The 14,430-nt window shown below is 58.9% G+C and overlaps 1 protein-coding gene across 3 annotated transcripts in view; it reads right to left on the bottom strand.

Annotated features, from left to right (window-relative positions):
• CSPG4 (chondroitin sulfate proteoglycan 4) overlaps positions 1-14,186 on the bottom strand; it is a 35,604-nt gene extending 21,418 nt beyond the window's left edge. Inside the window, exon 1 of one of the 3 annotated variants that reach the window (XM_032622583.1) lies at positions 13,818-14,186. In XM_032622583.1, the coding sequence (XP_032478474.1) occupies positions 13,818-13,905 (88 nt within the window). In that variant the 5' untranslated portion in view covers positions 13,906-14,186. Of the gene's footprint in view, positions 1-4,557; positions 4,702-13,817 lie in introns of those variants that run through there. The other 2 variants (XM_032622580.1, XM_032622582.1) reach the window with 2 other exon arrangements.
• Between the last annotated feature and the right edge of the window lie 244 nt (positions 14,187-14,430).

Genomic DNA, 14,430 nt, shown 5'->3' with positions numbered 1-14,430 from the left:
ACAGATCCTGGTTCCAGATCCCGGCCCTGGGTAGGCAGTGGTGAGGCTGGGAGAGTCCCCCTGAGGGAGTCTGCCGGGGAGCTGCGGGGGGGGATGTTCCGGGAGGGCCAAGGCAGGGATGAAGGGCTCTCTGTCTCCCCTCGTGTGTGTGTGTGTGTGTGTGAGTGGCCCACCTGCGGGCTGAATGCCGGCCCTGTGTGAGAGCAGGGATGGGCCCAGGGCTCTGCTCCCATCACCCAGGTCCTCTGGACCTCAGGCCTGATCCCCTCCTCTCACGCCTCCAAGGGACTTGCTTTTTCTTTACCAGCACTCTGCCGCCAAGCCAGAGGACCCCTGAGGAGGGTGGGGTGCAAAGTTCCCTCTGATTTAGAACCAGAGCTTCAGCTCCCAGGACTGCCGGTGAGGCTGACTGCTCCCGCCCATTTCAGGGCTGGGAAAGCAAATACTCTGAGATGGGAACTCAGCCCCACAGAGCACTGCAGACTCCTGAACGGACACAGTGGGCTGCGTGTGGGCCTGAGTGTGAATGAGTGCAGGGCAGCGCCACGCGTCACAGCGGGTCGAGGTGAGCGTGGGCAGGTGAGGATCTGGTGCTGTGGGCCCGGTCTGGCTCTGGGTACTGGACCATGACTCCCTGGCCACGCCTGCCTCCCTGGGCTCTGGGGCAAGGGAGAAGCGGTCACGGCATCTATTCAGGTGTCTGCCCCTCCCTCAGCGTGTTCCATAGCCCCCCAAGGCTCAGCCCTCCCAAACCGAGCTATGACCTTCCACCAGGCCTGTTACCACTGAAGGTAACGGGGGAAAGTTACGGGGATGACTTCAGGTCAGACCAAAGGGGCAACATAACCTGCCCTTGGTGGTGACACAGGGGTCATAGAGCCAAGGCTAGATGGCTCACTACCTGCCAGGGCTGGCTGCCTGCGAGAGGCTCACACACCTGCAGACCCACTGTGCTCACCGCGCTGGCTCTCCTAGCCACTGATTCCAGACCGGGGAATAACCCAGAGGCCTACCGACCACCTGCTCCTCTCCTGCCCTGTGAGCCAGTCACAGGAACATCGGTAGGTTAGCTCAAAATCACATGGGACTTAAAGAAGCAGCCTTCCTCTCGGGAGACAAAAGCTGTCTCAACAGAGAGCAGGAACGCCAGGCCCTGTCTGACCACCTCCCCGTCTCAACACTACAAAGACCTCGCTGGGGTCAAGGTGGCCCCAAGAACTCTTGAGCCCTGAGACTCACTCTTGGGGTACTTGACGTCTTTGGTTGCCTTTCTGGTTCCTTGCAAGGCCACGGAGGCCAGGGCAGGACAACAGTTTCCTTAGCTATTGGCTGAGCCCTGACCCTGGTCACTGGTCTCAGCTACTGGTCCTCTAACCAGGCATCTGGAGGCCACCCACGCTGAGTGGCATACACTGGGGAACATTTACAATTCAGGGATCCCCTCTGGAAGGTGAGTACCCCTGGAGAGGAAGCAGGGAACGGGTGGGGTGGGAGATGCTGAGCTTCGTCCACAGACGTCGACAGGGGCAGGGTTGGTGTCCTGGGATCCCAGCCACATGTTCCAACCCTGGGGCCACGTGGGGCACAGAGGAAGTGGGAGGGAAAATGAGAGGTTTTGCTGGAAGAAGCAGCCCAGAGTCCACCCAGCCTGGAGGGCAAGGGTGTGGAGGAAGCGGGGCCCTCAATGGAGTCTTTGTGGAGGCCCTGCTGCTCCCCAGAGTGGGGCTGCTGTGGCATGGAGCAATTCCGAGCGGCTTTTCCTTGCCTTATAATTTTCCTCCTTATAGGGCAGCTGAGTGGATTTCTATGCCCTTTTCCACATCCCATTCCTTCTGGCTTTCTTGGCCCCAGAAGCAAGGTGGGATCCTCATCTCAGTGGGCCCAGGCTGAGGGAGGGGTCCTGGCACGGAAGAAACAGAGTGAAGGACCCTCGCCTGGCATGGGTCTGCAGTTCCCCACTGCAACAGGGTCCTTGTGAAGCTGCTCCCATTTTACTGGTGTGGAAACTGAGGGGCAAAGACAGCAGTCATCTGTTTTAGGGCCTAAAGATGAGCAGCTGCAAGGCTGGGATTCGAGCCCCTGTGGGTGTGGCTGCAGAGCTGAGTGCTGTGGGTTCAGGGAGGGGTGTGTGCACACAGAAGCAGGGAGGGTGGGGGTGGGTTTTGTTGCTGCCTGTGAATCGGAAGTGGAGCATCTGTGGCTGGCCCCAGTGGGAGGAGGGTGTGAGAGTTGGCCTCCTGCCTGGGAAGACACACTTTTTCCCCTTCCTTTCCGGTCCTCGGTCCTCAGTCCTCAGCCCCCTGTCTCAGGGTCGGGGGTGGAGGTGGGAGGGAGTGAGGAAGGGAGGGGAAAGCATCTGCTTTCGATGGGTGGTTTGGCAGCTGGCCTTTCCCAGTGTGGCTGGATGGGGTCTGGTCTGGGGCCAGCCGGATCAGGGAGGGACCTTCTTCAAGGCTGGCTGCAGATGGCACATTCCAGAAACCACTGATAGTGCTACCCATGCCCACGGGGGTCTTGGAGGTGAGAGATGAGGGTGGAGAGGCAGAGGGTGTGGGCTCTGCCCAGGGTGAGAAGCCTGCTCTCTGATGGGCCAGCCCCTCTCTTGGGCAGAAGCCAGAGGTGGGACGCCTGTCGGTCATCTCCAAGTCTCCCCATCGCTCTGGGATGAGAAACCGCTAAGGGCAGGGCTGCTGGGGAGGTGTCTCAGGGCTTCCCCCAGCCTGGCAGGCTGGCCTTGGAGACAGTGAGTGTGCGAGCTGGGATGGGGGATAGTGGAAGCAATGACTGTGGGTTTGGACAGAAGCCTGGACGAATTTGGCACAGATTGTGTTCAACGGGCTGTGTGCCTTGGCGAAGCCACAGCCATCTGTGCCTCAGTTCCCCCATCTGAAATATAGGAAAGAGGAGTGGGATGACCCCACAGACAGAAGTCCCACATCCAGGAGACTGGGGGTAGCAGAGGCTTGGGTCAGGGATCATCCCCCCAACACACAAACACACACACACACACACACACACCTGGCCCCTGGCCAGCCCAGCCCAGCAGGAAGGGGCTGGTGGGGAGGTGTGATCACTACAGTGGGTACAGCACAGCCACCTCTGGCCTGAGAGGCCACAGGCCTGGCTAGACTGGAGGCTCTCAAGGACAGGACCCAGGGCCTGTATCTCCGGGCCAGCGCATCTGCCATCCAGGAGGCCCATACACAGGTACCAACAGGTGAAACGTGAGCACCTACGGGAATGCAAGGATCAAATGGTAGTGACATTTGCCCCATAGGAGGGATTTTCTAACAGCATTGCTGTCTCACAGCAGCCAAGCAGAGGAGCAAGTTCCTGGCACTGGTGCTGTGCCTGGCCTAGGAGGGTGGACCAGGACACCACAGTGTCCTTGCTGGTGGCCTCTGTGCTAACCAGCTTCTGCCAGAGATCCCCAGACCCCCCGGCCCCCGCTCCACTGCTGGGCAGGCCTGACTCCTCTTGGAATAGTTCCTTGCCTAGTACCCCCATCTGACAACTCCGCAGACCCCTTCAGTCTGTCAGCACTCACCGAGCTGTGCCCCACTTCTGCCACCCTCTCTCCAGCCGACCTCTTCTCCCCTGACCTCAGGCACTGCCTCTTTGCTGTCGTACCCATAACTCTGTCTCAAGCACCAAGTCTCCAGGGCTCTGGGCCTGCCTGTCAATGCCCTCTAGACGTCTACACTGGGAACATCTATAGGAACCCCCAAACCCAAGCCCACCCGCTCAAGCCAGACTCAGTATCATCTCTCCTCCAACCTCCTCACCACCCAGTGAAGGCCCCACACGCACCCACCACTGGGCAGAAACCTGAGAGTTGCTCTGACCCTCTCCCTCTTCCTGACCATGAACGAATGTTCCCTCCATTCGGCTCCATTACTTGTCCTTCAAGTCTGTCTCCCCCTCTTGCTTCTCTGTGCCATCCCACAAGACACATGGTCACCATCCCTTGCTGCCTCCCTTTGCTAGGTACAGTCACAGTTAACCTAAACTGAGGTGCTCCATCCTCCTCCCTTGCCTGGATGCCTTCGATGGCTCCCCAGTGCCCCACCATCAAGCCCCTGCCCTCTGGTGTGGCACTGAAGGTGCTGGGTGACCTTGCCCCTGCCCCGCCAGGCTTTCCTGTTCACTCCTTTGAACACCCCACGTGCCAGCCTCACCAGACGCTGGGCACCTAACAGGTCCCCATTCTGGCCTTCGCTCCGGCTGGGCCTTCTGCCCAGCAAGCTCTTCTTTCCTTTTTGCCTGTGAAATGCCCTCATGCCCCTTCAGGGAAGAAGTCCTCCCCCACCCTTCCCCATAGCTCCTTCTCCGCATTTGGGGTGCAAAGAGACTCAACTGTGGCTTGGGGAGTTGTGTGACTGTCACCTCTCTCTGTTAACACTGTGAGCCTCAAAGGGACAAGACTGGTGACGGGAGATGGCAAGATAGGAGGGAGGGGCCCAACAGGGTAGGAGGGGTGCCACATTCCCTGGCTGACCCAGCAGCGAGGGGCTGCACCTGGGAGCTTGCCCCAGCTCTGCCCCCCACTTGTCTTACCTCCAAGCTTCTTTCAGTCCTTCTCTGCCCTGCAGGGCCCTGGTGCCTGCAGCCGGGGGTGGGGTGAGGCTGGACACAATGGCTGGGGCGGAGTGGGGCACTGCCCCAGCCAGGGAGAGCTTTTCTGGGCCTGTGGTGACAGTCTGGTGCTTGTTTTTAAAGAAAATAGAATCAGAACACCTATTTATAGCTGGAGGCCATAGCCACAGACAGGAGATGGATGGGGTTTGAGGCTGTGCAGGCTCCCGCTCAGGCAGGCGCTGGGGGTGGAGCCATTCCCAGGCCCCCTGCCCCCCTTTCTCAGCCCCCAAGGAAGTGCCTGTGGGATCCTGACATTCCCTGGGACAGGATGTAGCCTGCTCTTTGGGGCAGGGGAAGGAGGGGACTTGGGTGAGGAGGATGGAAATTTTCTCTCAGAATCGGCCCCTGGGGCCCAGAGTCCTTTGTGGGAATGGGCGGAGGTGAGGGTGTGTTATGTGTCTGCAAGGCACAGGAGGGAGGCAGAGAAGGACCTCTGGGGGTGCGGGTGCCGCCTGCCAGCGCACTGGGTAAAGGAAAGAGAACAGGGCAGCCAGAGAGAGAGACGCAGGGATGGGGAGAGAGAGATGGAGAGACAGCCTTGGTGAGGACACAGAGACAGGCAGGGGTCCGGGGAGAGAGATCTGCAGCCCAGCGGACGCTCTGAATAGAGAGGGGAGATAGAGGAAGCAAGGGGAGATCTGAAGTGGGGGGTTCCGTCCCACAGAAAGTCTTCACAGTGCTCTGGGCAGACTGGTCAGTTGGATCCAGGTGAGAAAGGGCAAGAATTAGGCATCTCTGTGGCCTGTACCCAAGAAGGCCACGCCTTGCATACTCCTCCCACCCCCAGGACCTGGAGACCCTCTGTTCCCGGCAGTCTAATGCTGGGAGGCCCAGGTCCGTTTGGAGGCAAAGCAAAGCTGTGGGGGCAGAGCTGATGCACACGGGCTTTGTCACCAAGATCGTGGAAGGACTGTCCTGGACAGAGCGGGCAGGGCAGTTCCAGGACTGCTGGGGACAGGTCTGGGCTCTGACTTGCTAGGAGGTGAATTTCCCGGGCCTGGAGGAGTTACAGGCTGAGGCTATGGCCTGGGCTCACACCTGCTGTCAGCCTCTATTCAGACCCCTCCCCTCCCTTGGTTGTGCCGTTGGGGGCTGTGGGATGGCTACAGCCTGGGGCATGTGTCATGGAGCTACAGCCACAACGGGTGACTCAGACAGTTAAAAAAAGGAGCAGCTTTGAGCAGTGACTCAACTGGCTCTGGAGGGGCTGGGTGGGTCTGGCTGGTACAAGATGGGGTGACTGGGTTTATTTTTGGTAGGGTGGGGCTGGGGCCGGGGTTGGGGGTGGAAGAGGGGAACTGGGGGTGGAGAGGAGCCGCTGCTCTCATCCCAGGAGAGCCCCAGGGCTCCGTGCCAACTTAGGAAAACGGTTTCTTGATGCCAGAGAGCTCTGGCAGGCTGGGCCGCCTCTCAGCCCTGTTCTGAGCCTAGCCTGCCTTGCTGTGTGGACCCAGATAAGCAGCCAGCTCTCTCTGGATAGAAGCGGAGATCTTTGTCCTTTTCCCAAGAGGCTTGAGCTCAGAATTTTAGAGCTGACCTTGGAGAATGAAGATCCTACCCAGAGGCCCAGAGACGGACAGAGGTCTGCTCAAGGCCACACAGCAGGGCCAGGTATCCCAAGGGCTGCCATTACACATTTGGCTCATGTCCCTACAATATCTCTTCTATCCCAGGGCTGTCAACAGTTGGAAGGATGGGCTCCCATTTGAGTACCTGCCCCTGGAGAGGCTCAGCTGGGCTCCAGATGAGTGTCCGGAAGCACATGGGCACCAGATGTCCAGAGATAGAGCCTCAGCCGGGGGCAGGAGCCTGGATTCTATTAGCACACATCTGGGGAGCTGACCAGTCTTTGCCCAATAGTCTGTTCAGAAGGTTACCTCTCTGGGGGTGAAAGCCGAGGATGCCCCCACACTGGGATCTTGACTTGGGGGCCCAGGCTTTTTATCCAGAGTGTCCCTCCAGTTGGCACTCCCCAAGGCTGCTCACCCCACTCTGTAGCCATTTCCCGAGACTCACTTCCCCTCTCCTCCACCGACTCTGATCTTACGCGTACATGGACTCAGGCGTCACCAATACCCCTGATGGGTCCAAGCAGCCCAGGAGAGACAGAATCCCTCAGTCCTTCATTCTGGATCCTGCTCCTCATGGTGCAGCCACTACTGCTTAATGAGTGGTGGTAATAGCCCCAGGGAGCTTCATGGGAGCCGTCTCACATCACTGGGCCCTGGCCTCCAGCCCCTACCTCCAGAGGGGCCCCTGAAGGGTGGGCAGAGAGCAGGGAAAAGACAGGCTTCTAGGCTCCCCATCCTATAAAAGGTCCCGAGGCCTGCTCCTTCTCTCCGTCCCCACCCATCCGCTCTTGGGACAGGGTCTGAGTTTCATTTGGTCATTCGTTCAACAGATTGATTGTGCTACGTCCTGGCTCAACCATCTCCATCCAAGGGACCGTTAGGCCTTGGGGTGGGGCTGCAAGGGGCTGTCCTGCTTCTCCTCACACAGGAGAGGTGTGTGGACCTCAGCCCAGTGAGTCAGTCAGATGCAGGACCCATCCCCACCCCCCTTTCTGAAGGGTCCTGGGCTGGCGGGCAGAGGCTGGCTTTACAGGTCCCCTGGGAGCCTGCCTCCCCCTTTCCGTGTCACTTCGTCCCACACAGACCCTCTCCAATCCCCTGTTTTGGAAACTTTCTCAAAGATTCCTAAGCAGGAACCACCCCCAACCCATCCCCCGCCACCATTGCTGGGCCTGCCCCACTCCAGAAGAAGATGGGAAAAACAGGATAACAGCAACCTCAGGACCAGGCACCTACTGAGCATTTACTCCAGGCAAAGGGCTTTAATCCCCAACACACAAAGGAGGCAGGAATTATTTATCCCATTTCAGAGAGGAGAAAACTGAGGCTCAGAAAGGCCAGGTCACCGGTATTGAGGCTGGAATTAAATTCTAAGCTCTCTAACACCAGTTCTTCACCACCATGAGCCTGGCCTCCGGTCTCCCCCAGCCCTGGAGAGGTTCCAGGAGCTGAGGACTCAGAGGAGGGAGAGGTGGGGCCTGAGTCAGGACTGAGGGGCGGGAGGGAAGCTGACTCTTAGCTGCTCCAAGACGCCCAAAAAGGGTGATTCGTTCCTGCCCTCACCACGGTGAGAAGTGTGTGTGTGTGTGTGTGTGTGTGTGTGTGTGTGTGTGTGTGTTTGTCTGGGCTGGAGGCCTGCCTGGCTGGCCTCCAGCTGTAGGAGAGCTGGACTTGCCCCAGTCAGTGCACACAAGGGAAGGGGCAGGGAGGGCTGGTGTCGTGGGAATCAGCATCCTGGGCCCACTGATATTTATAGCTGAATGCGGGGGTGGGGGCTTCTCTTAGGTGGGAACGGAAGTTGGTCTCCTTTCCTCCACCCCCTCTCCATCTTCCCAGAGAGAAGGATGGCGCAGGCTAGAGGCCCCGGCATGGTGGTGGGGCTGGGGGCTGTGTGTCCTGAGTTGGGGGCTTCCCCCAGGCTTCTGGCTCCAGGATGGACACTCTCTTCGCTAGGCCCTGAGCCAGGCTTCTGAGAACACTATGTGTGTGTGTGTGTTTGCAAGTGTGTGTCTGCACACACATGCACGTAAACCTACTGGGTGTCACGCTGATGGAGGTCACAGAACAGGGGCAGGGGCCAGATGAAGGTAGGGGGAGAAAGGCCTGTAATCTCACGGAGATGGAGGGCAGGGCCCCAGAAGGGGGGCAGACCAGGCTGTAGGCCTGAATAATCAATGGTTGGAAAAGCCTCCCAGGGGTGGTGATGCTGGAGCTGGACCTTGAAGGATGGAGAGAAAAAAAAAAGAGCCGTTGCAAGGAACAGCTTGGGCAAAGGTGGAAGGGTGCCAGGGATTATGGATTATTATCTGATGGTCTTGTTCATCAGCCAGCCTGTGGGACACAGCATCACCTTGAATGTGGAGGCTGATCTACTGGGGGGAGAGAGGGCCCAGCCACAGCCATGGTGTCTTTGGGCCTGCAGGCAGGTGGCACCATGAGGCTGCTGTCTACCTGGATACTCAGGAGTGTCCCGTTTGGTTCCGAGAGGGACAGGAATGGGATGCTGGGGCAGGAGAGGCCAGGTCCCCAGGGCTGGCTGGGAGGAAGCTGGGACTACATTCTGCTCCCTGCCTTCAAGTCCCCAGACTTTGCTCCACCTGGGGAAGGACACCTTCCAGGGGCCATTGATATCAATCTTGATCTGTATTCTTTGAAAGCCAGGAAGTCCTTTCTTGTATGTGACCTGACTCTCCCCTGCTCTCAGTATGTTTTAACTCAAAGCAATTAATTGGTTTTCAAGCCTTTCTTTTAAGCCACAGAACACTTTATCAAAACTGTATCTTACGTAAAACACCGATCTGTAAACACATGTTCGTGAGACTGCTATGCATGGATCGGGGTGGTGCCAGCATCCCGTATTCCCAGATATGGGAATGTAAGGCCCCAGAGCACCTTGGACACAGTCTGAAAACCCCTGGTTGGCTCAGTGATCTCTATGCCCCTTGTGGGCCCAGTCCTGGGTGCAGCAAGATAGTGGAGACCTCAGAGAAAAGTAGATGGGAGGTCTGCCCTCTGGGAGCTGCTGGTCCTGTGGGGAAGGCCACACCCAAACCAGGGTACAAGGACAAACAGCAGAGAGGTCTACCCCCTACCCTGCTAAGGATTTGCTGTGTGACTCTGAGAAAATAGCTGTCCCTCTCTGGGCCCTGGTTTCCCTATGAACCATGGGGGGCTGGCCTGGGCTGGAGAGTCTCTGCAGTGAGGTCTGGGAGGGGAGGCTGCCTTACTGACCCACCATGACACTTAAACCGCAAGAGACACACACACTGAAATGGTTTAGCATGAGCAGTGGCGGGAGGCCTGGCTAATGCACGTCAGAGCGGGCAGGGCTGGCTCTTCTGCAGGCAGGGAGCGGCATGGGCGTGGGCAGGAGCTGAGTGGGAGGAAGGAATGGTCAACAGGAGAGGCACTGTCCAGAAGATGAGTGAGCCATGCCACCAAGCCACCTTGACGGCAGCCCCAGAGCCACTACCCTACATCTGAGACAGATGGGGCTTCATTTGCCACCCCAGCTGTCGGTGGAGGAGTGGTGGGCTTCCTTGGAGAAGGTCTGCTTATGCTGTGAGGAAGTGGGGAGGGTTTGGAAAGGTAGGGGTCACTTGCTGGAGGGGTCTGCAGAGATGGGAACAGAGATCTGGGGTCCTCAGGGACCTGTCTCTCTCCTGAGGACCTGTCTTTCTCCTCTGCTGGGGGGCCTGAGTCCACTGGTCGGTGGCTGCCCACCTGGCCTGATCCTGAAAGGCGGCTGTTGTTGGGGTGAGTGAGAACACCATGGCCTGTGTACCCAAAGAGGGACCTGAGGCCAGTCCTTCTCGTTCTCAGAGCCTCAGTTTCCTCATCTGTAAAATGGGGAATGTTTCTTGACTTATAGGGCTGCTGTGAAGCTGCAGGATGACATGGTTAGTGCCCCCCACAGGGTGTCTCGGGAGGTAGGAACTCTGTTGTAAGGGAGCTCCATCCTCTCCCCTGTTTGGAGTTACGGGCCCTCCTGAGAAGCAGAGAGCCAGGAGCCCCTACCCCAGGGAGAATCCAAGTACAAAACTGTTCATACAAATTCGGTTCATTCAAAAATTACTCATACACACTCAGTAATAATAGTAATACAATACTTCTGAAACACACCCTAAGCCTGCACCTGGAGGAGGAGTCGTAACTCTGGAAGGCTCTACAGGACTGGACCCACGCTGGGTCAGGGGCATGTTGGAGGCAAAAGGGGAGCTGGATGGGGCCAGGAGTTGGCGGCAAGGCGGTAAAGGAGCGGAGGGACCTGGAAGGGAACAGGCTCAAGTCCCAGACCCAAAGGCCCCCTTGTTTATTTGCTCTTGGCACTGAATAGGAGCCCCAGCGCAGCTCAGCACCTCCTGCCCCCATCTTGTCCTCACCTCCTTGCCTGAAGGCCCCACCCAGCCCAGGTCTGCGAGCACCGCTGGTTCTGTGCACGGTTGAGCGGGCTCACATCTGTGTGCGCCAGTGAGTGTGTAGTCAGGGCTATTTCCAACTCCCCCTCCCCTGCCCACCCCCTCCTTGGCAGCACGCCCAGTTCCTCACACCCCACTCCCCTCCGGCCCTTCATCAGCCGCCTGGCCCACCTGGCGCAGCCCCCTCCTCGGGCCCCCCAGGCGGGCAGCACTGACAGGCTCTTGTTGTCCTGGCTGGGCGGGCGGGTGGATGTTGGGAGCGGGGCTCAGTTACACTTGGTCTGGAACAGCTTTTTCAGAGTCCGGGGGTGGGTGGCGCTGGGCCTAGGGCCCTGGCCCCTGCACTGCTCTAGAGGGCTGGGGCAGTGTACGTACACACACAGACACACAGACACACACAAGGCTGAGAGGCTGTCTCCAGCACCACTCGTTCCCCCAGACCATCCTTAGAGGCAACAGAATCTACCCTGGTTCAATTCCTTGCACCTGAGGCTCCCCCGTCCCCACCTCAGCCCTGCTCTCTAAGACACCCCCATCGGTTCAGAGCCCTCACCCAGATTACACAGGAACCCTCTCGGCCAGCTACTCCCGCCTGAGTCCCACGTGAGCCCCTCACCCTCTGCCTTTCAAAGTCAGCTATGCCAGGCAGGGAGGAGGTGCGGGAGCCCCCGGCACTGCATGCTCTGTGCTCACTCTGGCCTCCCAGTTTTGCTTGTGCTGTACCCCCTGGCTGGAAACACATCCGCTCAAACCCAGTCTCGGCTCAAACCCAACTCCCCAATGCCTGTGGCTCTGCTGGGCCTCCCACAGGGCTTAGAAGCGGCTGGACACGACACTTATCATCCACACTGGCACAGGGGTCAAGTCTAGCCGCCCACGCAGGCGGGGAGCTCCCACAAAGTGCGACTAGGGGCTCTTGTTGGGCAGCTGGGCTTCTCTGTGGGTTACAGCACTTTGCTTCCTCCCTGGGTCCTCAGTTTCCTCGTCTGTACAATTGGAAGGTTGCCCCAGATGGTCTCCAAAGGTGCTTGACTCTCAGGTCCCATGACCTGGATGCCCTGGAATGTTGATGAGTGCAGGGAAAGCATCCCAGTGTGCCTCACTCTGGTACCTGAGACTTGGGGGCCTTTGGGGCTATGGGTGTCCAGGAGGGGTGGGAGTGATACCTTCCTCGGTAGGGGCTGTCCCTATCGCAGAGACCAGGACGGGGGGCAGAGGGGGACATGGCATGGAAACAGAAGTGGGCTCTTGGAGGGGAGCTCTGCCTGTGAGGGGGACAGGATACTAGCTCGCCCACCCCCTCACCGCTTCCAAATCCCTCCTAAGGGCCGGGGTCAGCTTGATGTTATAAAACCCCACTGGCACCATGTTGCTCTCCTCTCTAAAAGCTTCGCCAGCTCCCCACTGCCAATAGGGTATAGGCTGTGGACTGCATTTTGCCATCTCAGGTTTCTGTGCCCCAGCCCAATGGCTCTTCCTGGCTTGTGCTCAAAATATATATACCTTCCAGCCAGGCTGCTGGAACTCCGTATCTCAACCTCCCTCTGCTCATACGCCCTCAGAGCCTTTGCTCGTCGAGCCCTCGCCTGGAGTTCTGACCCCCTTCCCATCCTCCAAGGCTTGGCTCAAGGATCACCCTCTGCCCCGCCCCAGCTTGCCTCTGAATTTCTCTTCACCATTCTCCTCATCTGGATCTTTGCAGACACGATCGGAATTGCTGTTTGAGTTTTAATTTGCTTTTCTGCCTCCTGAATGAGTCCAAGTCCAGCCTATGCATTTCTGTGCACTCCTGACTGCCCAGCACAACGTCTGCACACTGTTGATGCTGAGAAGGTATTTGAGAATGGCTCTCAGTTGAAGCCCAAGGAGGTGGGTACCGGAGTCCCTCCCTTGGCTGGAGGCTGGGCAAGCAGACCTCTCTAGTCAGCTCAGATGCCCCCTTCCTATCCCTCTAGAGGCCCAGCCCACAACGCAGGCCCTGAGACCTTGAAAGATGGGGTCCCTGGGGACAGGAACAGGGAGCCTGGGGATCCAGCTCTGACTCACCCCACTGGGGGGTCCTCCCCTGACTCACTTCCCTTTTGGGTGCCTCGTGATTACTGTCCATTCTAACTGGCTTCCCCATCTAATGGGGAGAGGGGTGTGGCCTAGGTCCCTGGTAAGGGAGACTCAGGCCCTTCTTCTGCTCAAAGTTGTTCTTGGGAATGGTCCCGAAAGATGTAGGCTGAAGCACTGATTCATACATACATGGGTAGTAATGACTGATGGGTCCTGAGGCCACAGTTCTTATGGCATAACTAGACCATGCCTTAACTAAGGGAAGAATGCCATAATGGTGGGATTTCTGGCATTGCAATAGAGACGGTTACATCCTAGCACCTCTCAGACGGCAGTCTCTGCTGGAAGCAAGCACCAATGCCTGGGACAGGGAGGTGTGGCAGGGGGGTGCCCAGAGCTGTCTGAGGGGCACAGGATATCTGAGGGGCACCAGCCCTGCCTCTAGGAGGCTGAAGAGTGGGTGGTCCTGTCTGTCACTAACTAGGCCTTCTCAGTGAGGAGAGAGGACAGAGAAGACAGGAGGGGGAGGAGGAGGCCAGGAGGAAGGTGGTGGTGAAGAGGCCAGACAGAAAATGCACCCAGGAACAAGGGGAACAGGAGCAGAGCTGGGGCGCAGCTGGGAGGCCCCAGGAGGCTGGGGTGCTTGTGGGGCCCCACACAGGGTGGGGTAGGGTGGCTTCCTCCCCATTTCACGCCTTGCGGCACTCCCCCTTCCTTGCCTGGGTGTCTGAGGTGGGGAACTCGCTTCTCACTGTCACTATGTATCCTTTGGGCACCAACTCAGTCATAGAAAGCCTGCTGGGCACAGGGAGCCCAGGCGGCACTGGGGTGTCTCCACTGGATCTAGAGAACAGTCCTGCACAGAGCCACACCCTAGGGAAGTCACCCTGGGGCCAACCTCAGATAACCAGAGCCCACATGACCCCCTAGATCGAGAGCCATGGCTGGGGGTCCTGCATCCCCTGGGGGTGGGGTGGTACTGCCAGAGACCCCAACCTGGGGTGGCAGAAGTGCAGTCCCCTCGTTTCCCAGTCTGGGGGCCGCTTCTGGGTCCTCCTGTCCCTTTCCTCTACCTAAGAAACCCTCCACAGCTCTTGCCAGTCTAGGTCGGCGTCTCAGGCCCCTCACTCACCTGTGGATGCTGGTCCCACCAACGTAGCGAAGGTCAGAGCCAGGGTCAGGGCGGGGGCTGAGAGCAGGAGCCGCGGGCCGGAGCGCATCGCGGCGGGCTGGGCAGTGGGACTGGCGAGGAGCGGAGTTCGGAGCCCAGAGCTTGGACGCCAGAGTCTCGAGTCGAGAGAACTGGCGCGGGCTGGGGCTCCGGGCGTCCCGCCGCCTACTTAACACGGGGGTGGGGCAGGCGCCGACCGGCGCGCGCTCCGGTTTCAGGCCGGGGCTGTCCTGTCTGCCCCCGACCCCTAGTCTTCTTAAAGGGCTGGGGCTCCGGGCGTCCCGCCGCCTACTTAACACGGGGGTGGGGCAGGCGCCGACCGGCGCGCGCTCCGGTTTCAGGCCGGGGCTGTCCTGTCTGCCCCCGACCCCTAGTCTTCTTAAAGGGCCCGTGCCGGGCTGCTCCTCCCCGTCAGGGGTCAGGGGACCCTTATAGCTCGATCAGTCACAGGCTCCACCTTAGAGATTTGGGACAAAATCCCAGAGGAGCCCAGACCTCCTGGGCTCTGGCGCAAGGGCTCCCGGAGAGCTCCGCCCGGAGGAGATGTGAGCTGAGCTAGTCCCGTCACTTCTCT

The sequence above is a fragment of the Phocoena sinus genome, chromosome 2 (genome assembly GCF_008692025.1).
Source record: "Phocoena sinus isolate mPhoSin1 chromosome 2, mPhoSin1.pri, whole genome shotgun sequence".
NCBI lineage: Eukaryota > Metazoa > Chordata > Mammalia > Artiodactyla > Phocoenidae > Phocoena > Phocoena sinus.
Note: the sequence above shows the minus strand (reverse complement) of the source record. Positions and strands in the feature narration are given on the sequence as shown.